This window comes from Onychostruthus taczanowskii, unplaced genomic scaffold (genome assembly GCF_017590055.1).
Source record: "Onychostruthus taczanowskii isolate IOZ18803 unplaced genomic scaffold, ASM1759005v1 scaffold8, whole genome shotgun sequence".
Taxonomy (NCBI): Eukaryota; Metazoa; Chordata; class Aves; order Passeriformes; family Passeridae; genus Onychostruthus; species Onychostruthus taczanowskii.
The window spans coordinates 786074-809774 of NW_024505892.1; the positions used below are offsets into that span (position 1 = coordinate 786074).

The window sequence follows — 23701 nt, forward strand, 5'->3', positions numbered from 1 at the left end:
GCTCTGAAATATTGATTTCAAAACTAATATATTTCATTAAATATCAACTTGTAAGACCATTACACCATTCCCATTAAAATGCGAGTTCATACAATGACATTATTCCAGCATCCCTTCACCCATTTATTCAGCCTGTTCAAATCTAACTTGTATACCCATACATGTGTTTGCACCTCATGTAGGAACCACTGGAATGTGTGGAGTCAATGAAAGCAGCACAGTTCGACTTGCCTGTTTGCCAGCTGTCCATTTAAACTCACTAGGTACTCACAGATAAGTCTGCCTAGTTTATACAGTTTTTCCTCTTTGTACATCAATGATGGACAAAAGACAACCCCGTGCAATTTTTTTTTTTTTTTAATAAAGATAAAATTACAAAAAAGGTAAAATCAGCTCAGGAAAGGCAAATTACTTTAATAGATCAGTTTAGACATTTAACATAATAACTCACATCCATTTTTAAATACTATTACATAAAGCATGGTGAAGAAAGGAATTTCTGCCTCATAATTAGAAAACTCACAATACAACTTGCCAAAAAACAGAACAAAGCCGTTTGAAAATAAATACAGTCCATGCCAAATAGTACAAAATGAAATCAGCAGTCTCTCTCGATATGAAAACTTTTCTCCTTTTAGGTATTCTCAGACTCTAGTATTATGTTCTGCAACTGATGAGAGGCTATCTTTTGTTCAAGGATTGCTGAGCTGTTCTGATTTTGCTCTGTACAAAGGTAAAAAAAGTATTGTTTTATTTTTTTTAATTAACTGATATAGAAATGCAATTTTGAATTACTAGTCCTGATTCTAAAATATTTAATATTATGACGAACTGAAAGTGATCTCCACAGAACCAAAAAATATTATATAGTACTGACTTAACAAACACTTTGCAAAAAATGTCATTATTAATTAATTAGTGCTTACCCTTTGGCGTCTGTCTTTTCACCACTGCTGTCCTTGGCTTTATCCTCCTCCTTAACATCTGAAAAATCACAAGATTTTAAATATACCAAAAGATGCAAGAAAGCCTTAAAATTCTTAAGAAGTAAAGAGCATGACCAAGTTTATTATTTTGTATTATTTCTAGCCAGAGGAAACTGGCTTTTATAAGAAGTCACTAGTTACATATTAAAGTAAGTGTTAAATCCAAAGAAGAGGTCTGGGCACAATGCCAAGTGATTCAGAATGCCTCAAGACAAGGTCTCTCTTGACTGGCCAAAATGATGGCATGCAGTAATGAGACCTGGAGTTCCCCTGAGCTCAAGATGTATCCAGTTCTTAGAAAAATCAAGAGTCCTTGGAATTACACTGTCCCCAGAAGCCTATCTGGTTTCTGTTTCAGAGAAAACTAGCTGGCTCACCCCACAAAAGCAAACAGGAACAAATGCTTTGCCCAACCTATATTTTTTCATCTCTATTTTCATTAAGTCATACAAATCCCTGGCTCTAAGACTTCAGCTTGTGGGGAAAAAGCAATAACCCTTGCCTCAAAATATTGTACTAGTCTGAACAGCTGTATCTTGAAACTGATTAATTTAAAATAGATTATTTAAAAATGATGGAAAAGAATATATCATCTTAACAGCAAATGAACTGTTACCAGACAAAACATCTCTCTTCTGGCAGGACTGACATTAGCAGTTCAAAAATATAGGATGAAACCACACTGCAGTCCCACCTGCTTTTTTGTCCTCAGTCTCTTTTTTGTCTTCTTCTATTCTGGCTTTCTTTGCTCCTTTCTTATGATCTGCAACGTTTCGTCGTCCACCTTCCCCTTCATCTTCAGAATCTGAAAATTCTTCATCACAGGCTATGCGCTTATCAGATGCTCGAACTAGGATTCAGATTTATGACATTAATTAATCAAAAAGTCCAACTACAGCAGGCCTAATAAAAAGAACTATCAAATTAAGAATGAGTAGTAATATACTCTAATGATTTAAAGCTGATAAACTAAATTACAGTCAAAACCACTTATTTTTCAAGATACCCTGGAACTCACACAATAACTTCCAAAAAATAGCTTTGCAGAAACACAGGGGGTGAGTGGGAATATTTCAACCAAGTATCAAATAAAATTTCAAATACTGAAAACTAAATCACAGGAGAAAAAAAGAATTATTTCAACAGTTAGCAAATGGATGGTGCACTAATAAGAGGTTATAGAATTATTCTAATCTTCATCAAAAAAGACTAAAGGTAGCAGGAAACTCTTGATTATAGCTCAAGAACAACTCAAAGTTCATGGAAGGGTTATGGTAATAAAGTCAAGGGTAGTGTCGCAAATATGGAAAATCTCTGTCTCAAAAGATAGAAAATAAAAGGCTTTTTTTCCCCCTTAAACACTGTATCTCATGTTACTGCAAAGGGAAACATAGTTTCTGCCTTTTGTAAGTCACAAAAAAAGTAAATTACTGATTCTTTAGTTAAAATTCATTAAGTCTTCTGAAGCATCTATTATAGATTTGAAATAGCCATGCTGTTCCATAAGATGCAAAAACACAGGGCTGTTCCAGCACTTCATTAGACCCTTTAAGAGGCTCAAATGTGCACATGGATGCCACCATAAAAACATCAAAAGTGGCAGACAAGAGGAAAAATGTTTTGTTCAGGAAACAAAAGTGCCAGTCTTCTAATACTGCGCACTACTACAACTTAGGTTCTGAGCAATTAAATCCAAAACAACTATGGACATGTTCTATCATGAAAAGATATTTCTTACTAGAAATGCGTTTGTCTGGATCTTCTCCATCCTCATCTCCACTGTCTTCATGAACAGCATCCTCAGGAATGGCCTGCATCTGTACGCCAGGTGCGTGAGGTAACATGCGCAAGTTCTCAAATAAGCGTTGCCTGCGAGTAACAGACAAGAAAAGTTATTACCACACAGAATTAGCATTTCTTTGGATTCCTATGTTCTGAACTCTGCATTCAAAGTTAACCTGGCTTTGCTTTAGAGTCAGTTTCATTTTTCAATTAAAAAAATTAGCATGCCAAGTTCAGGAAGTTTTCCATCCCTGTGAGATCATTAGTACCCACAGTGTACTTGAACATAGTTTTCTTTGTACTTTACATATACTTATTTCGATCAGCTTCAATTGTTAATTCCCCACAGAGTCAGCACAAGTACTGCCCTTGTGGGCTAAACTGGTGTCAGTACTACTCTGTAATAAGCTAGAGTATTAAGTTAGATAAATACACTATTCTCTAGTTTATTAGAAAGACAGTCAGATACTTAAAAGCATGAAGACTTCCCAACTGTGAGCAGCAATGACAAAATTAATTCATCTGGATATGTTTCCTTATTGGCTTTTTCAGGAAGAAAAGAGACAAGTTCTGTCCTGTCTAAGCAGCCTGATGTGATAGATTATATACTCCAAAGCACGATGTGCCAGAAGAGAGGATACTGGGCTTCTTTTGGGACTCAAAACTATCATTCCAAAGTGCAAGTAGAAAGACAGGCTTGGGAAGCATCAAATATCAGCATTTGCAACAATTATCTTAGCATCCTTCTGCACAATTTGAAGGGCTAAAGGGTAACTGGTGCTTTTTTGGAATCTTTAGAGTCTCTCCCTCTGTTTAAATCACATGACCTGCCAAAGTAGTTTTGCCATGCATGAGAGCTCCCTAAAGCCAGATGTCTATGAAAGCACACAATGAGCTGAAGGAGGATTCTCCAAAATGAGTCATTGATCTTGTGGGTGCTATTACAAGAATGTGAGACTGCTTTTTCTATTGACAGAGAGCAATCTCTGCCTGGGACTGTAGTAGCAAGTTTTGCAGCCTACTTGTACCACAAAAGATCAACAATACCATAAAGCAAGCAGCCTGGCAGATCACCAGCTGGAGAACTACATTACTGCTGTGAAATCTTGTACAATTATTAAAAAAAAATAAGTGAGCTTTTTCTCCCAACACACATTATAAACTCCTCTAATTTGATTGTGATTGATACAGTTGTGCTATGAACACCCATCACAGTCTACATACCAATCACTTAAAAATTAGTATTTTAACAGCTTTGGTGAAATTTGCAATTTGTAAGTTTTAAAGGTTATAGCAGGTATTGGCAAACTAATACATGCAATTTCACATCTTTATTCAGCTATTTTTAGTAACCAAAAGAATTAGTAGGTTAACAGCCTGTTAGAACTCAGGTCAGGGGTGGCAGTTTATTCTTTTAAACCCAGAGCAAGGACAAACCACAGTAAGCCAAGAGTACTTCAGGCTAACCAACTGCATCCTACCAGTTCAGCACAAAATTGATTTTATGTATGCATTACTTCATCCCTGAAGTAAACTATTTGTTTCCAATGAAAATGTCAAGATGAGAGGAGGAATAAACTAAATATCAAAAGTGGCACAGCCTAAAAACACACAACCACCCTAGCTTGTCAATGAGCACTAATCAAACCTTGTGGATTTGTCAAATCACAGCCACTCAATTGCCTGCACACATATCACTGTCTTTCCAGAGTTTTGGATTTTCTAGCTCACATATGACTTTTTTTATTTTTGCAACTGACAGCTACAAAGAATAACATTCTCAGTCCATGTTTAGACATGGAGCTGAGAATTAGAAATCCTAGTCATCATGGCACACCAGCTTCTTTCCTGGCAGGATAAAGTTTCTACAAAATTAGAATGTGAATCTAAATAAAACAGTCATCTTTTCAGATGCTGGAAAAAGGAAAAATCCAAGCTGGGTCATAAATTTTCATACTTATAGTCATAAGACTTCATAAGTATGCATTCTGTTGGAGGACGAGGCTTCCAAAAAACCCCTGACAGAAATAAAAAACACGTCAAATCTCTTCTAGTACTTATTTTTAGTGAACAGTGAAAGGTATACAGTTTTCAAAACTGCCTAACAATTAAACCTGTGGAGAAACATGATCCACATGACCTACTTGATAGATAATCATTACTTACTTGATCTTCTCCATATATTCTGGTGTATTCTGATTAGTCATATTTGAAGGACTAATATGAAGCTTGAAGTCTGGTCCAAAATACTCGAAGTAGTCATTGTATGGCAACTCTATAAGCCAAACACCAAGACAACTTTGTTATCCAAAAAAGATTTTAAACATTTTAAATACAACAGCAGATTTGATAGGATTTTACTTAGATAACCATCAAACCCTAAGCATTCAAACAAACAATACTTATCATCTGGACTCCTCAGTGTTTTTCCTCTAAATTATTCAATAAATGAACTTAAATTTGCTGGCAAAATACAAAGAGAAAGATCTACTGCAATTATACACTGAAGAATTCAATAACAAATTTGAAAAAAATAATTAAAAATTATACTTCTGCAGGAAAAAGAAGATTCATTGATGATTTCTTGTAGGTGATTTCAAAGTTAGTCCAGTCTGAAAGGTTTAAGTGAGCCACTCAAAATATTCCTTCAGGATAAGCTTTAATACTTTTTGTTAGGCCGAAGATCACAGCTAGTTCAATATCTTTGCTAAGTGCTGGACATTGGTTCAGTGGTGCTCACTGGTTCAGCCTGTTTCCCTCTTTACCCCACTTTTTGTACTTTCACAGAAAAAGGTTCCCTGACTAGAATACTGAACCACCAAAATGATGTTGATGAAGACTACATAGCCAGGACAACAGCTATTTTACATTGATGTATTTTGCAGTATTTTGTATTGAATATGACTGTATCTTTCCAGATAAAGTAAGAGAAATAAAAAATAAATCCATAGAACCTTTAAGAAATAGGACACTGAAATCCATCTTAAAGTGTCTCTTTTGTCTTTCTTCCTTTATGATTATTACAGGATAAGTGATCTTGGTTAGGTGGATAGAAAGCAGACAGGAAGACTAAGTTGCTATTGCAACATTTAGAAATGCATGGTTATTTCTCAGAACAGATTAAAGATAACAGGGACCCAAAAAGTAGAGAGGAATGTTTAAAAAATCCTTCATTTATATATATATATGTAATGCACTGAAAGGGGGATGCTAATGGAAAAAAGAAGTCCCAAGATAAGGAACTGCGACTGTGTTTTCAAAAGCTTTGGCTGACAAAGAATATATTTTGACATGAAAAATATGTATCTTGAAAGGCACATTCCAAATAGTCTTTTCACACTGACAGCAACATTCTGCTGAAGTCAGGTAGAAACAATGAATCCACCAAGAGACACATGAATAGCAAAAGGTTATCAGCAGAAGTTGCAGTTCAACATGCAAACTGCCAGTGACTCATTTGCAACTAATCAGTCCAAAAAGCAATTTTATATAAATGGCATTCCAAAAGCATATCCAGGAGCACATTGAGCCAGAAGTAAAAGGAGTCCAGGATCTTTAGGGATCTTCCTCAGAGAAATTACGTCAGTATTCAACTATTCTAAAGCAGTCTATTTGTTTTATGTGGTTTTAAATTTTAAGATAGCTTGTATAACCAAAATCGAGTGAAATGGAAGAGTGGAAGTCAATACACTTTCACAGCTACTTTTGTCAGATAAAATGAAGAAGCAGTACTTTTGCTATGTAAAATGGACACTTGCACAGTCAATAATTTCTTAGGTACACCATATCTGTGTTGTACAACTTACAGGTTGACACCAGTACAATCAAAATGCAGTATATATTCTTTCATAATGATGATATTCATATTAGAAATACTTACAAGTATGGTTCCATAAGTTTTATATTTTGAATTTCTGAAAAGTGATTCAGTCATTTAAAGCTTTTTGCTAAGGCATAAAAAAAGCCCTAAATACTTATGTTTATTTAGTGCATAGGATACTGAAAATTTATTGGCTAAATCCTAGCAAGCATTTTATACCTAGTTTATTCTAAATTGATGCATTACAGCTAGATATACAAATATCTGATGTTTACTTAAAATTTCCCATTATTATTTCTTAATAAAATATTAATATTCACCATTAGGAATTTCACAATCTAAGGCAACAGCAGTTTCATATGTCCAGCATCGAGCAACATTACGAATTGTGTAGCCTCCTCCTCCTAACATCAGCAGTGGCAAGTTAAAAGTCTTTACAACTTCCACACATTTAGCATGACCTGTAAAACAAAAAGAGTTGACAATATATGCAAAATATCTATTAAACAGAAAAATATATAACAAACTATTTAATCACACATATGCAGTCACACTTAACAAGTAAGAACTGAATTGATTCAAACAGAGCTGTCTCCCCCTAGAGCTAAGCACAACCTCACAAGAAGTCAAGACCTACAGATTAGAAATGTACAAAACACAATGAACATCATCCACCCCAGTCTTCAGAGACTTTGCATGATGGTTTATTGCTGTTGTTCTGAAATGATACTAGAATAAGTGTTTCGTCTTTTCATAACTGATGTCATACACAACGACAAATTTAGGGATACCTTCTCAGTCAAATGCAATGGGGGAAGAAGGGAAAAGAAAATCAGTACTTGGTCCTTTCTACTTCTAAATTTGAACCTGTATTAGAGGTTGCTAAGTCTTGCTTACAGAGTGAACTGGTGCCAAGACAGTACACACTCCAGGGAGATACAGCATACTGAAAGGCATCTGTAGGAGGCAGCAGCTCTCTTGGTTTCCAAGATATGTAAGATGGAAAAAAATCTGAGCTGTATGGGCAACTGAAGTAGCTTTGCCACCTGGTGCAAATCAAGAAAAGAGCCCTGAAACACTCAGACCCAACAGATACTATACTTAATTTTGTTGCCTACGAAACTCTAATTGTCTCATTAAAAAAACCCCACAAAACCAATAAAACCCATGATTTAAACAGGCTGGATTGCAGGCTTACCAAAAGTTTGCTACACATTTAATATTTTGTCATTTAAAAAAATTATAATAACAACAATAACAACAGTAACAGTTATGCTACTTGCTAAATAACATCCCAATTTAGAGAATTAAAACTGCAGATAGCAACTTAGGTAATACTAAAATAAACTAATTCTATGAGAATTAATTGAAATGATGGTTAACATATGGCTCAGTATAACAAACACCAGTATAAATTTAACAATGCAGTGAAGTATTGTCATTTCAGCAATACAACCTATTTTCCAACTAACAAGGTGTTTGATGTTTAGCATCTGTAGTCCTACTAAGTTGACTACTAACTATTTTTATTTGCCCATCATTGTAAGTGTTGCAGATGCCTGTTGTCCTGTCCTTCCAGGACGCTGTTTTAAAGCTACAGAAAGCCTGCACATAGAAGAAAGGGAGTCACTTGAGTGGCTAGGAAGCACATGGAAAACCAAGCTTCTTAACTTTTTTAGATGGACAGAAAGAAAGAGGCAACTTCTGGGTTTCTTTTGGCCATCCCTGTATAGTAAAGAAAGAAGTGATTAGTCATAGTAATGAACAAAATCTTTGTGACTTCAGTCCTCATCACGCAAGTGTCTTGAAAAACAGTATGAAGGGTAGAGGTTTCTAATAAGTAAGAAGTTACAGACACCAAACAGACACTTCTCTGCTTACCTTTAACAGTAAGATTAAAGCATCCCAGTCTGTCCCCAGACAGCGAATCTGCTCCACACTGCAATACCACAGCACTGGGCTGGTACATCTCCATTACTTTAGATATAATCTATAATCAATATAAAACAGTGAGTCAATAATTAGCACAATTAAAATACAAAGCTAGTAGTTTTCAGAGAGCTTAAAAACAAAAAACAAAGAACTCACTGGTTTGAATATCTGTCCATACGATTCATCATCTATACCGTCCCTCATTGGAAAATTGACAGCATAGTATTTGCCTTTTCCAGCACCAATGTCCTACAAGCAAAGATGACAAATTATTTAATACAAACACAGAAGTTCACAGAATGGTATAATGAAAAAAAAGTCTAAACAAGTCTGCTGAACTATTCTGTATCATTATACATATCTGTGAGGGATAAGATGCAGAGTTTACTTGATTCCTGTTCTCCTATAAAATCATTTTACAGTGTAGGAGTTGGACACCAAGATTAAAATAGCAATAAGTACACTCAATTTTTTAGTTCAAATGTTTAAGACAAAAAGACAAATCATAACCAATCAGTTTAATATGGTAATAATAGCTAAGCAAAAAGAAGTATGAAAACCAAGAAAAGAAAGTTGATATGCATGTTTTCAATGTTGCACAGAAGATTTGGACTTGAATAGGGTTTTAAAACCACAATATTGCCCTAAACATAGGATGAGTAAGTAGCTGCAGCAAAAGGGAAAGAAGAAAAATCCAACAGGGGCCACTTATAGAAGCTCTTAAAGAAACTGAGACATCTTAAACAAACAAACAAACAAAAAAAGAACAAACTTGCAAATTATTTTCAGTTCCATCAGGTGTCAAAACAGGAACTGTAGTAGTCTATCTTACCAGCTTTCCTAGACAACCTATGTATTAAGAGAAAAGGTTTGTTTAAAAAAAAAATCAAGTGAATAAGTGAATACAACCTGAATCCAACCACTCCTACTTTGATGATCACCTTAAAAGCTAAAGATATCTGCTTCACACACATTCCCATTTCTTCCATATATTTCATCACCATCACAGACAGAAAGAAATGCAGAGCTAAGTGGAGCAGACAGTGAGAATTAACCTTTTCAGACTGGCTGTAAACTATTATCAAGCAGCAGTTCTGAAGAAATATCCTAGAAAAACTACAAGCAATACAAATACTAAACTTCTCAACACTACCTATTGAAAGTCATTGACTTTTCCCTATTCCTGAACAAAGTCGCCTTAGCAGGGAATGTATCAGTAATGTGCCACTTCCAATAACCAATCTTTACTGGGGGTGTGAGGGGGAACTGACAGAGATGAGGAGGGGGACAAGTGGCCCAGTGAAGCACAGATACAATGTTAACAGTTGACTTTTTTTGCCCACAACACATTATTAACATTTCATAGTATTGCAAGATGAGTGACACTAAAGACCCCTGCTGAACTCAGCTCTGGGTGATCTGAAGTACAAGTTATCCAGAATTTCCCAGAGTGAATCATCTAGACTTTCACATGCTGAGTTTTCTGAGGTGATCACAGAATGGCCAGTATTGGAAGAAGGGACCTCTGGAGATCATCTAGTCCAACACCCTGATAAAGCAGATTGCACAGGATCACATTCAGGTGGGCATTCAGTATGTGCAGAGGAGACATGACAACCTCACTGGACTATCAGAGTGTTCTTGTCACCCTCAAAGTAGTTTTTCCTCATATTCAGATAGAACTTCTTGTGTTTCAGTTTGTGTTCATTGCCCCTTATTCACCAGATCCCATTCTTTTGACACCCACCCTTGAGATATTTCTAAGTATTTATGAGATCCACTCTCAGTGTCTTTTCTTCAGGATAAACAGGGCCAACTTCTTTAACCTTTCCTCCTAAGAGAGATGCTCCAGTTGCTTTCTCATATTTGTTGTCCTCCACTGGACTCACTCCAGGAGCTCCATGTCCCTCTTATACTGGGGACCCAGAACTGGACACAGCACTCCAGATATGGCTTTACCAGAGCTGAGCAGAGGGGCAGGATCACTTCCCTAAACCTGATGGCTATGCTCTTCCTAATGCACCCCAGGATACCACTGGCCTTCTTGGCCACAAGGACATAGCTGGCTCATGGTTAACTTGTCCACCAGGAGCCCTAGGTCTTTCCCACAGAACTGCTTTCCAGCAAGTCAACACCTAATCTATAATGATTCATGAGATCATTCCTCTCCTTGTCTTGCTTACAGATTAAAAAACCAAAAATCATTAAATTGATCTTATCCTAAAACACAGCAAAGTCAAATGCTCACACAATTTCCATCTAAACAGAGTAATTGCTTGAGCTACTCAATGGACCTTTGTTGTAACTGATGCCTGCATTAGTTTTAAAACCTAAAGAAACAATATAGCATTGTGGTAGCCTCCCATTCACCAACAGATCAAACTGCCTCCCAGAACCTGGGCCACTATGGAGAACTATGGTCTCAACTGATCTATGTGTGTATAAATGGCAAAATTTGTGCTATCATCTAAAATCTGCAGAAGGTCAAATAACTTAATGAGGACACTGGAAGTTTAGACTGAACAATACATTCAGTAGAAAATGGATAAAAGCTGCTGAACTAGAAAACCTCAGATTCATTACACTGACAGAGCTGCAATCACAGTATCATCATTTTACCTATGATTTGTTCATGCATCAAATAAATGTAACCTGATCAGCAAACCAGATCAACTAACTAAGGAATTACAGAAACAAGCTGTAAAACAGCCCATTGAAAAAAACCAAACAGATTTGGCTGGAAAAGTTGATAAAAGTAACCATCAATGGCAGATCAAGTTAGGCAGAAGGAAGCAACACAATACTGGCTTCCAGAAGGAACACTGACTTTTCAGAGAATTAGCTCTCCCTTCAGTTCAATTAGCTTTGCAATCTCTGGAGATAGGAAAAATCCCTATGGCAATGCAATAATTGCAATAAAGCCTGCTAAAGCCTGCATGCCGACAATGCTGATTTCAAAATCCTAACTAGCAGCTCAGGAACAAAGTTGCCATGCCTGAGATACTGTTTTTCACTGACGTTGCTGAAAAAATAAATGCCAAAACCCATAAAATATTCTTCCATTTATTTCAACTATGCTATCTTTTAATTCTTTGTTCTGGGTGTGGTGAGGTGAAGAGTCCACAAACTTCCCTGTCAACGGGAAGTGCTGCTTCTAAAAAGCCAAGATATCTAAGCCTTCCAAAAAAAAAAAAAAATCTAGCCAAATTCAGCAACAACAGCTTGACATGATAAACATCCTGGTCTGAGCTGCTTTTAGTTTGAAACACCACTACCACCTTGTGGCCAGTCGAGTTAAACCACACAGATAAAAATAATCTGATTTCTTCCTAAATCAATTTAGAACACAGAACACAGTTTAACAGAATCTAACAACCACAATAACATTCAGCAACAACAACCACACTGAACTGAATGCTTTGCACCCCACTGCTCAACTTTGACTCATTCCTGTGCCTTCTGGGTATCATCAAGAGACTGGGAAACACACTTTTCAGGAGTATTAGCTGAAACACGAATATTTGTTATCTTATGGATCAGTTTAAATATATTAGGAAAACAATGAATTTCTTTCCCAAAAGAGCATTTTCACAGGCCAACTTGTTAGAAGTGTTTACAATTTTTAAAAAAGGTTTCTAACTGTATGCAAAAACTAATGTGCAAAGCTGCTAACACCAGAGGAACACCATATCCCGGGAGTGTCTCTGATAAAAGAGATTTAATTTATGAGTTTGAAGCTAGGAATACATTAATCTTAATACTTATGATACTCTTCCAAGCTGTGAAGTGGAACAAGTTCCAGTTCTAACAGACAAGTGTCTAACATGAGCAATGACTAACTTAAAATTAATATGAAGGGCCAGGAAAATTGGTTTCCTGTCTCAGCTTTGCCAGAGATTCTACAACAGTTTTAATGATAATTCTTCATGGGCAAATGCTCCCTCTCTCAGGCTAGCTATAATGCTCAGTACATAATTCCATATGGGGCATGCTAAAGTTCTCAGGTGGTGAGCATCATGAGAACTCAAAACACACTTCATGACACAAGAAATATTCCCAAAATGGGTCAACTGTATTACTAGGCAAATAGAACATAGTAAATTCAAACTTTAACTTATGCTTTGTGACTGTTAAAGGGTGATTAAACAGTTACTTTTCACTGTAACTGCAGAATTTAAATGTACAGATAATCATAAATACACCACACTGTCTTCTCAGAGACATCTCCAAAATCTGTGTTAATTGAACTGATAGTTGAAAAAAGATTTCAGCCTATTTATCCAGAAGTGAAGATGTTAATTTCATGTAGAAGTGAATATTTTAGTTCCCTACTAACCTATATTATTTTCCCTAAGATTTCTCAACTAATACATCACTCTAGGCTAACAATTTTTCTGAAAACTTACTGTTGCATACCATTATTGGCCATAGTTATTTTAGTCAAGTGCAAAAGAAGTATCTACAAGGAAGGCAGTAGGAGGGAATTTATCACCTAATGAAATTTTATGTTCAACCTTACCCTAAGGTCCCCTGTGCCTGGAAAATATTCACCATACTTATGGAATGATACTGTCATGACACGATCTGTGGTATAAAATGCTTCTTCAACACCATCACCATGATGGATATCAATATCAATATACAGCACTCTTTGGTGATACCTAGAAAGAACATATAAGAAATCATCATTTTCTGTTATATTCATAATATACTCAGAGCAAACAAGAAAAACACTAAAAAAAAAACCTCAACCAGACACAAAAATCCAGGATTATGATACTGCGATGATTTAGGTTGATGTGACCATACGCTCTTAGAATTCTCAGCACAGTTTGAATAACATTAAAAGGTTTATCTTCATCAAAATAAGGAATTTATTTAGTATTTACCACAAAATGTCTCACTCCATAGAAGCGATGCCTCATGCTTCTGCTGACATCACTTTGTTGTTCACATCTGCTGAATTCACCCCCTTCATTAACCCCAAGGCCTTTCTTTCTGCCTTCTCAGTAACTACCAAAACAGTCTGTGTTCCATAAGCTTGCAAAAAATAAATACTTATTTTCCATTGACTTTTCTTCTTCACCTCTCCAGCTTGTAAAGAAAGGCACATTCTTCTTTTCAAATGTGTTGCACTTGAATTTGCATAAATGTGTTACACTACTGTTTATTATTTTCTTAAATACTGCGAATTTCAGGACAGTTTGAGATGGATAAAGAAATCAGGGATTTATTTTAAGCCTTGGAGCACTAGAAACAATAAGTATCCCTTAAATTTTATGTTTTCCAGTAAAGAACAAAATCTGTCATCAGAAGATGCATTTTCATCATGCTTTGCACAGTACTGAGAATGTGTGCACCCATAATTTCAGGGACAGTTTCCTATGGTTACACAACCCGTAACTATTCACAAGATTCCTTCCTTCCTTCACAAGCACATTAAGCTAAAAAATTCAAGACTGGACCACAGAAAATGATGTGTCATAGACTGCGACAACTCCTGAATATATGTTAAAATGAATGTCTTAATGTGCTAATATTAACTATTCTTAATGTCTTTAGAAACATTTTCCATCTCTAGATTTCCAGATTGCAGCTACTTCCCTCATTCCTCACCAGCAAAATCAGCTGTCCCATTCACAAGAGTAAAATACCAAAAATATTTTTTCTAATAAATGGGATTTATGTGTTATTAGTAGGGATACAGTCCTCAGAAACAGTAAAAGCAACACTCAGGACTTGAAATTTTAGTGAAGCATAACTGACTGTTTCATGTCAGTCATATGATTACTTTTCATTATTCCTCATTTCTTATTTTGCAGTCACAGCAGCACAGCTGTTACTTCATTATTTATTAGAACCAGCCACATTAATTCATGTAATAATCCAAGGAAGCTCAGTGCATGATCTTCCCTGAATATTCTTGTTTGATTCAGTAACAAATCAAACGACAGGAAACAAGAAGACATATTGTGAAACCAAATGAGTGTAAGATTGAGTACAAATGACTGCCCTAAGCGATCAGGGCAGTGATCCATCCATCTAGCCCACTATTCTGTCCCCATGCGTAGCAAAGGGAGATTTTACAGAAATATTTACAGAAAGCAAATAAGCCTGTCCACTTTCTGAAGTCCGCTAATCTAGTCCTTCCCCACCATCTAGAATTACAGCATATGGTGTTTCACAGGGTGCATTGTTGCTTGGATATATCTCCTGTTAGTTATCTTTTCAGTTTGCCTGCATTTTATTTTGCATATCTTGCTGAAGCCAAACCAGGCAGAGCTTGGAGCTTTCTGTAAAAGTTCAACATGGGCTACGAAAACTCACTCAAATAACTACAATCCATATCTTCAAACATTTAAATATCTGAATTTAACACTTTCTATAATTTTAACTTGTGCCTATCACAAACTTACTTCAGTAACTCAAGGATGGCAAGCACAATATCATTGACATAACAGAAACCAGATGCCTCCGATTTCTTGGCATGGTGAAGTCCCCCAGCCCAATTGACAGCCATGTCTGTTTGTTGTCTGTTCAATTTTACTGCCCCAGCTGTAAAAAGACACACAGAAGAATGAAAGCAAATGGAATCAGAAATTTCTGATTGCCTTTAAATTTGCTACATGAAATAATATTTTATTTTTTAAATAAGTTGATTTAGAACAAATCTCTTACCGATACTAAGATACTTGATACATCTCCTATTTTACAGTCTGTAACTGATATGATTATTTTTAAAATATATTCAAAAACCCTTATATTTACTTCATTTTTAGATGCACAATCAAAATTTTAAGTTGATGATATCAACCCAGTAAAGCTATAAAATAGTTGGCAAGCAACCTATACTCACCAACAGAACCTCCAGTTGACAGCTGACAAAACTCAAACAGGCCATCAAATACAGGACAATCTTCTCCAACATTAACTGTATAAGAAATGCAGTATTTTTTAAAAATACCATTCCAACAGCATCGATATAAACATGGATAACACAGATGCATAATTCATCCAACATTTTAATTACTTACCCCCCATCTCATTTGTCAGGCTAATTTAAACACTGAAAACAATACAGAGGCCTAATAGCATAATTCATATAATATTTTTTTCTTTTTAAATTCTTTTTCATTTCTTTTGGAAGATTTGTCTCCTCATCTAAAGAAGAAGTTCGATCATTCTTAGATTTTTGAAGAAATGCTGATTGACATAGGTCATGTTAAAAAATGTACAATTACTAAGAAAAATAATCTGCTGGCAATAAGGCATCATAAAGAGGTTACAATACTGCCTTTAAAATTGATATAATAGCTGTCAAGCTGCAGTCCTAACAGTACTTGGAGCTTATTCCTATAATTAAAGGAATAAATTAATAGAAAGGAGAACAGTGAATGATGTACAATTTTTCCTATCTCCCTCCAAGAGGAATGAGCAAGTTCTTTTCTTGACTTAAACACATTTTCACACATTGATTTTATTCCTCTAGTATTCGAAAAGCCATTTTTTAAGCAAGATCTCACAAACAGTTCACAATCTGCACATCAAGCCTTAGTATTAGCAGCAGTATTTCACATCTAGAACACAGCCTGTGAAAGACGAGGCAAAAATCCTTACATATGCTTAAAGAACATTTTTGTCAAGATGACTGCTTTTCATGGAAAAGTGTAGCTAAAGACAGGCACATGCTACTTACTCTTGTTACAATACTTCTCTAACCTCTGTACTGGTGGATACTGAGCTTCAAACAATGCTAACCATAAAAGCATGTACACATAGACTTAGCCTGACGTTGGCACTTACATCTCTGCATTTGCTTGCTGTACTCAGACATATTGTCAGGCCTTATTGATCGGAGAAATTTGATGTATTCATCACTATGGTACTTGGTCATTTCCTCAGCAGTTGCTTTGTGGGGTCGCTGATAAGAAGAACAAGTTAAAGAAATAAATCAGAGTGCTCTGCAAAATCAGCTAACTGTGTTAAAACAGACAACTTAAAAGAAGCCCCACCTACTTTGAAGGGAAAATGGTAAAAGGAAAATGATAGTAGTAGTGTTTTACATAAAGCAAGGGCTACTCTGTTGTGATTTACAATTGCATTAAATACTGCTTCACCTCTAAACAAAAGAGCTCTGAATACACTATTTACATATTCTCTATTTTCACTTCCACTTCTCTCCATTTATTAGCGTGACAATACTTGAAGCTCTTTAAAAATAACTTAAAATACTTCAGTGGACATTATGTTGCCTATACTTACATAAATTTCCATTTTTCTATATAAGCCATAGTTTAGCAGCAAGTTGTGGGTCATTCGGATTCTGTGAGGTTTCATTGGATGTCCTTGTCCATAGTAATAGTTTCCAATATCACCTGCCAATAATACACAAAAGAATAGCTATTCATATTACAAAACAAGTTTCATTGCCCCTTAATCATTCTCAGAAGATAAGTAAACAGGTATGATCCCAGAAAACAAACAAAAAAAAAACCACAAAGGGAATACTGTCTACTTCAAAAAGGATGCAAGTGAAAAAACTGCTGTATGTCAGAAACAGAGGGGAAAAAACAAGCCAAATCTAACACTTTGATTATAAGCAGACAGTAGTGGGAAAGCAAATATATATATGTAAGACATGGTTTCAAATCAAGAGTGAAGTTCTGGCCCAACAGTGGGCTAGAATGGAACAATAAAATGGGAAACAGAACTGGAATCAAGAGGAGAGGAGACACTACTGATGACATTGCCACATAGCATCACAACAGAGGCCCTAGTAAAACCTACCATTTTGCATGAGCTGATTTTATGATACCATCCTCAGCCTGTTCTTAACTACTAACCCTGTTACACCCAGAAGTTAACTCCAGATCCATTGTGGCAACCACATGCACAAACATTCACCAGACCTACTGCAGGAGACCCACAGTAGTTTAACAAGAACCTTATAATCCAGATTAGCCTGTTACATTGGAGATCAACTAAGCACACAATTAAGATGGCAAATTTGACACTCATTTCCAAGTAAGGAATAGCTGCTATCATGGGCTAGTACTAAGTTTTCTTCTGAGCTCAGGTGTTGTTAGAACACATACTACCCCACTTTGAGCACTGACATTCTCAACACATGAACCATTTTAAACAGAACTGTCTCTGGAAACATAAACAAGCTTATAAATTACGTCCAGTTGTCAATGGCTTTCAGCTGGAGATTTCTAAAACACCTCTTCACGATAGCACCTCTTTTCTTTTTGACCCAATTTCCCAATAGGATTACTGAACTTTACCTTCTTGAACTTTTTACTTTTCTTTCACATCCTTCAACATGCTCTGCCTTGTCCACTGGGAACAAAAGAAACACTATTTTCACAATGTCATACTATTTTGTAAATTTTATCAGTCAGAGGTAAGAAGCAGCACTACTATGAAACAGCTTTAGTTTCACCTCTTCAACATGGGCTTCGTGGAGGAAGGGGAAACATCAGCTTGCAGTAGCATCACCAGCTACCAAGAAAAACAAGTATTACAGTAAGATTAAAAGTTTCAAAGCATTCTAAAATCCTTCAAGCTTTCAGTTTTCAAAGAGACAAGGAGAGTAAGGATACTTAAGAAAACAGATATAACCTAATGTACCACAAGAAGAAGATGTAGAAAAACTACCCTTCAATATCTAGCTCTTAGCTATCCCATAACAACAGAAATACCAAGTTTTAACATTAAGAGCTTTGAAGAGTTTGGACCTTCTAACTTAGGTACTTAAGTGGAAGAATAGCATTTTTTGTCAGTTACTTATTGCAAGCCTATAGGTTTGGTCACATGCAGGTCAAGAGCAAAAGTATAAATAGTGTAAATAAACTCCTTCCTTCCAACAAAAACATTTTGAAGCACTTTACAAAAGAATACCTTATATATTTGATGTTTAGGAAAAAATCTATCACAGCTCTTTGAAACCAATGCCTAGAAGATGAAAACCAACCATTTACTAGCTCTACTTTATGCTTTGAAGTCACTGTTAAGTCCCAGATTTTAAAAAATCTTCAGGCTAGTAATTGCTTAAAATTTTGAGACTTTTAGGAAAATAACGATTACAAATAATTGTATTATTGAGGAAACTTCATTACAAATGCACCTGTGGCTTAAAAATGGGGGTTTTTAAGAGACCATTTCAACTACTTCAGCTTCTATAGTCATCACTGACATTTTATTCAGAATGCTGATGGATGGGGAAGCATACAATTAAGAATTATAAGAATTATTTTATATCTTATGTATGATGTAATTGTGTTATTTTTACCATATGAAATAGAGAAAAACCCAAAATTAACAAATTTCCCAAATACACTTGCAACATATCCTTCAATATACCACTATTAACCAATGAAACAAATTTTAGCTTATGCATACTCTATTTACTATACACTGCAGCATACAGTCATATAAATAAACCAAGCACACTTTTTAGGGGTTTTTTTTTTTTTTTTTTTTTTTTTTTTTGTTTTGTTTTGTTTTTATCAGAAAAGAGAATTTTAAAAGAATTGGCATATTGGTAGATTTAATGGGAGTTTATTTGTCAAACAGAAGCTCTGTAGGTGAGTACCTGGCAGAAGAATACTGATTCTTCTGTATTAGAGACCAGTAGTAGTGACTAACAATAGATATCAATATAATACACTTTAGCAACAGGCAATACAATACCATTTATATTTTTCAGGTCTTAATATCACCAAGAAAAAAGGTTTTGGCATTAGCTTCATAAAAAAAATTCTTAAAGCGTATGGACAAAAAGCCCATCAAGTATCAAGGGGTAAGTGATGCCTGTGTAGGCAGGGGTGAGGAAGGAAAAGATGAAAGATCCTCTTTCTTCATTAGTACCTTGATTTTCAACCAACATCATGAAGGGGACCCATCATGGAGACATCATAGTGTGACGAAGGTGAAGTTGTCAGAAGTCTCTCCTCCTTTACCTAGTGAAGAAGGTGGTGCACTTCCTGGTACAAACACTCCATCCTAAAATTTATATATCTCTTCTTCATATGTCACAGACTTACTAGAGCACTTTGGGAAGAAAAGCAAGGTGTAGCAAGAGCTAGTGTGTGTGAGGATAGGACAACTCACTCACTGATGAAGGTAAAAAGCTCTACAGAAACATCTGACGGACTAACTCTGACTAAAACATGTATATATGAGGAATGGGTACAGTGAGGCCAAGCTCACAAGATTATTATTGCAGATAGCACAAGTACCTGACTTTATACTTACTAATATAAATGTAAATTCTTACTAATATAGAAGTAAAAATCATACAGAAGAGTTATGAGCACAGTATATCACTTACCAGTGTGGGAACACATGGAAAGCACAAAAAAAGGAGAAAAAAACTGAATGAGGAAGAGAAGAGAAGAGAAAAAAATGCAAAGTAGTATGTCCAAAAAGTTTGAAAATCTATCAGTCTTTCACAGCAAGACTTCAAAAACTGACATTTACTTTTTTATATTAGTAAAAATGTCAAGTAAATGGCTCCCATTGTGAAGAAGCAACATAAAATCTCTGAAAAGTTGAGTCCTTAATTAAGAAGAGACAAACTAAGTGCCCATTTAATACTATAGAAGTTTACTGCCCCACACTGTTCACTATGTGATACAGATGTGATACAGAAGACCTACCTGACAATTGTTACATACACTGTCATGTTTTGTGTTCAACGTATATATATTTTTTCAATTTGTTTTTTCTTCTCAATTCATGCCAAAATGATGAGAACTATCAAATAAAAATGAACCCATGATTCCTTTGATGAGCATAAGTTTTAGACACCCACTTCTCTATCCGGAACTTTAGCAAGGCCTACAGAAAATATTCCAACACATAGAAAAATACAAGAGGCTACATGTCCTAAAGGAATTTTAATTCTACCCAAAATGACACAACTAACAAAAGCTATGTCCCCAAAAAAGTATTAGTTTCTCCAGTTACTATGACATATTGAAAAATAACACCATTAAATTTACCCATTACAAAGCAGTCTGAAGTGACTGAACTAAGAGACAGGAGATGGCATCTACACTTGTTTTTTAATACTTTGTAACTTGTATGTTACATTACTTTATAACTTCTAAACTGTTATGTACATGGATCACATCCCTGCTTATTTTAGGTATAGTTACCATGAAATGATGAAATTATTTCAGAACTGCACTATGCAAAGAAACCTAATTGCCACAACGGAAAACACATGGAAAAAACATATCCTAAGAGCAGCAGTTACATTGAATTGACATACAAAGGGATAAAGCTGAATGTAAAATAAAAGATCATCAATGCCTGATGGGTCCAACAAAAAGCTATTCAAACATGCCTAAAGTTACGGCACTAGTTTCTGAAAGATTGGGCATTTTCTGGTTTTAAAATTAAGCAGCCAGAAGAGTAGCAAAGATCTGACTTCTGAGCCCTGAGCAGAGAATGGACACCATCAACAAGTTTGGAAGGCACTGCACAAACTACTGATGAATTTCCAGAAAACACTCCCGTTTAAGTTCATTTTATCTGTAGATGTAAGCTTTAACTAGAAGTACTACTCAAACAATGCCCAACTACAGTAACACACTGCCCTACTAAAACAGGTTTAGTCTCGTCTTTATGGGTGGAACCAACAAACTCTGATGCAGATCTCTCAAATTTTTCATGAAGGTAGAGCCTTTTGAACACCCACACTAAATTATGCACGAGAACCAATCTAGACAATACTGCTAGTGCACTGGCATGGAATAAATACACAAACTCACAGTAACACTAGTTGCTGCACAATTCTCCAGAGCTGTGCTGGTCCGTGCAGGAGCACAGAGCTGGAAAGACCATCTGGGGCCTGTTCTCACTGCTGTGGGCAACTGTACAACACCTTGGAAGAGCTAAACTACCTGAGCCACAATGCTGCAAAACCATGACAACAATCTGAAGATACATGGTAAGAGACTAAAATAAAAGCTATGATAGCTTTCCACATCTAGCATGGTTTAAGCAGTGTGAGCAGCACACTTTGCTAAGCTGTATCAAGACTAGAAGCATCTATGAAAATACTTAAAAGAAGATCACTAAAGTATTTTAATTCATATTTTAATTAGTTTTTCCCATAGTATTCTGGTTTAAATCTAAGCAAAATTCCTGACCTGAGCATGATCACAAGCAATGAAGATTCTGCAAACTGGATGTGGCTGACTTTCTATTACAAGCAAACCCAAGGTAATGAAATCAAGCTTCGTCTATTCAAAGCATATTGGTTCCAAGTACAGTATGAAGGCTATTGAAAGTATAGATTTAGAAAAAAAACCTTAACAGCAATACACTGAGAAAATGACAGGCTAATTAAAAAAAATCAGCCTTAAATGACAATCACACCAAGTTTCACAAAACGCAGGGGGAAGTTTATTGCATCTCAGAAGATAAGCGTGTATGCTTCTTGAACTTTCCAAGACTTTTTAGTCTGTAACTTTTAAGAAAAAGTATGTGTGGAGAGCCAATTATGACCCAAAAAAGGGGTAATTTACTTCAGACATGACATTCCTTTAGAGATATACCACTACCTCAGTATTTTTTTTTTGTTTTGGGTTATTTAAGGCTTCAAACACCCCCTTCACTGTGATTCAATGGTTTGGCTGGTACAATACTTAGAAATATTCAGACTTGCCAGATGAACCACACAGTAGCATCAGGATATTTATTTTAGGTATAAACTCTACAATTTCTTCTAATAAACCTATTTCCAAAAAACATGTAAAATAATTGTTGGATTTGGCAACACAAATAATGAGACATCAAAAATATTACAAAACTGTTTCTCTCATATATAAAATATTTATTTTAAGGCACAACAGATACTATTTTCTCTACATTATTCACTACATTTATCCCAGTTTACAGATGATCTGTAACTGCTTTAAGTCGCCATTATCCTGCCACCTCCAAACTTGTTCCTCTTCCAGTTTCTCCCCACTCTTCACAAGTATAGTTTTTTTGGCTGTTAAGGGAATCTAATGCTAGCATCAAGTACCAAAATCCAGTTATCACAGAAAAACATCTAGTAAATTACAGCTACCTGACTTTATCAAAGAAAAAAAAACAGGAAAAAAAAACCCCAAAACAACAAAACTGATTTTAAAAAAAGGCAAATATTTTCAGAGAGAAAGCTTCTAAACTATCACTGTTGTCTTTCTTTCAACAAGGCGAAAAGTTATTCCTCTTCCCTAGGAAAAGTAAGATCCTAGCCTCAACAAAAGTATCCCTAACAGGGGCCTCCTTTCCCCTTTAGGCTGAACAAAGAACCAGTGCTAGCAACAAAGAGAAGGGGGCGGCAACCACCACTCTGCCTCCTTTAGTGTGGTTAAAAAAAAAGCCAAGACAGGCCTCACAAGATCTGCCATTTCCAAAGAATAGCAGGTTTGCTCCAGCAACACAACCTTTGATATCCTGAGTGGGTTTAGCCACTCATCTTCACTTCCAAAATGGTGAAAACACCAAAGGTCTAAGGCTGAACATCCTCAACCTCTGTTTCCTGGCTACTACCAAGACCAGCCTCAGATGGAACCGTAGAAGACTGTAACAACAGGAGGCAATTTAATCAAATCTCTTAACTAATCTGCCCATCCAGCTCACCTCCCAGTACAAAAAGGGCAAAATAAATTCAAGCTCAAGAGGAAAACGAAAAGTTATTGTTGCTGCGGCCAGAAAAAACCGCAAACAAGTTGCTGAAAATATCTCAAACCAAGCGCTTTTTCGCCATGACTGACAACGGAGATCGCAAGCCTCCGTGTCCCCACCACACAAGTGTGCAAACTCAGAGGGCCTACATGCAACTCAAATTCCACTATTATTAAACACCCACGCACACAACTTTCCGCGTTTTGCGGGAAGGGAGGCTCGTGGGAGCCAGATCTCTGTTCTGATCCGTGTTCAGTTTGGGAAAAGGGGGAGGAGGGGGCAGAGTGCCCCTGTCCCTGCGTACCCCAGACCTCGGTACGAAAGCCCGAGGCAGGGAAAGGCCTCAGCTCCACAATCACCAGGTGCCAGAACTACACATGGCCCGGACTTTCTTTGCAGGGGAGGAGCCAGACACAGCAGCGGCTTCAACGCCTCCCTGCTCAGCGGATGGAGGGGAGTGTCTCAACTTTTCGTCTTCTTTTTTTTTTTT

At 36.1% G+C, this 23701-nt stretch overlaps 1 protein-coding gene across 1 annotated transcript in view; it reads right to left on the reverse strand.

Moving 5' to 3' along the window:
* Positions 1–339: 339 nt before the first annotated feature.
* HDAC2 (histone deacetylase 2) overlaps positions 340–23701 on the reverse strand; it is a 24218-nt gene continuing 856 nt past the window's right edge. The window contains exons 2-14 of the mRNA XM_041423860.1: positions 16783–16895; positions 16324–16441; positions 15377–15451; positions 14937–15075; positions 13040–13181; positions 8677–8769; positions 8470–8578; positions 6909–7049; positions 4935–5043; positions 2725–2855; positions 1681–1836; positions 927–984; positions 340–723 (exon numbers count right to left, since the gene is read on the reverse strand). Coding sequence (XP_041279794.1) covers positions 693–723; positions 927–984; positions 1681–1836; positions 2725–2855; positions 4935–5043; positions 6909–7049; positions 8470–8578; positions 8677–8769; positions 13040–13181; positions 14937–15075; positions 15377–15451; positions 16324–16441; positions 16783–16895 — 1415 coding nt within the window. The 3' untranslated portion in view covers positions 340–692. The remainder of the gene's footprint in view (positions 724–926; positions 985–1680; positions 1837–2724; positions 2856–4934; positions 5044–6908; positions 7050–8469; positions 8579–8676; positions 8770–13039; positions 13182–14936; positions 15076–15376; positions 15452–16323; positions 16442–16782; positions 16896–23701) is intronic.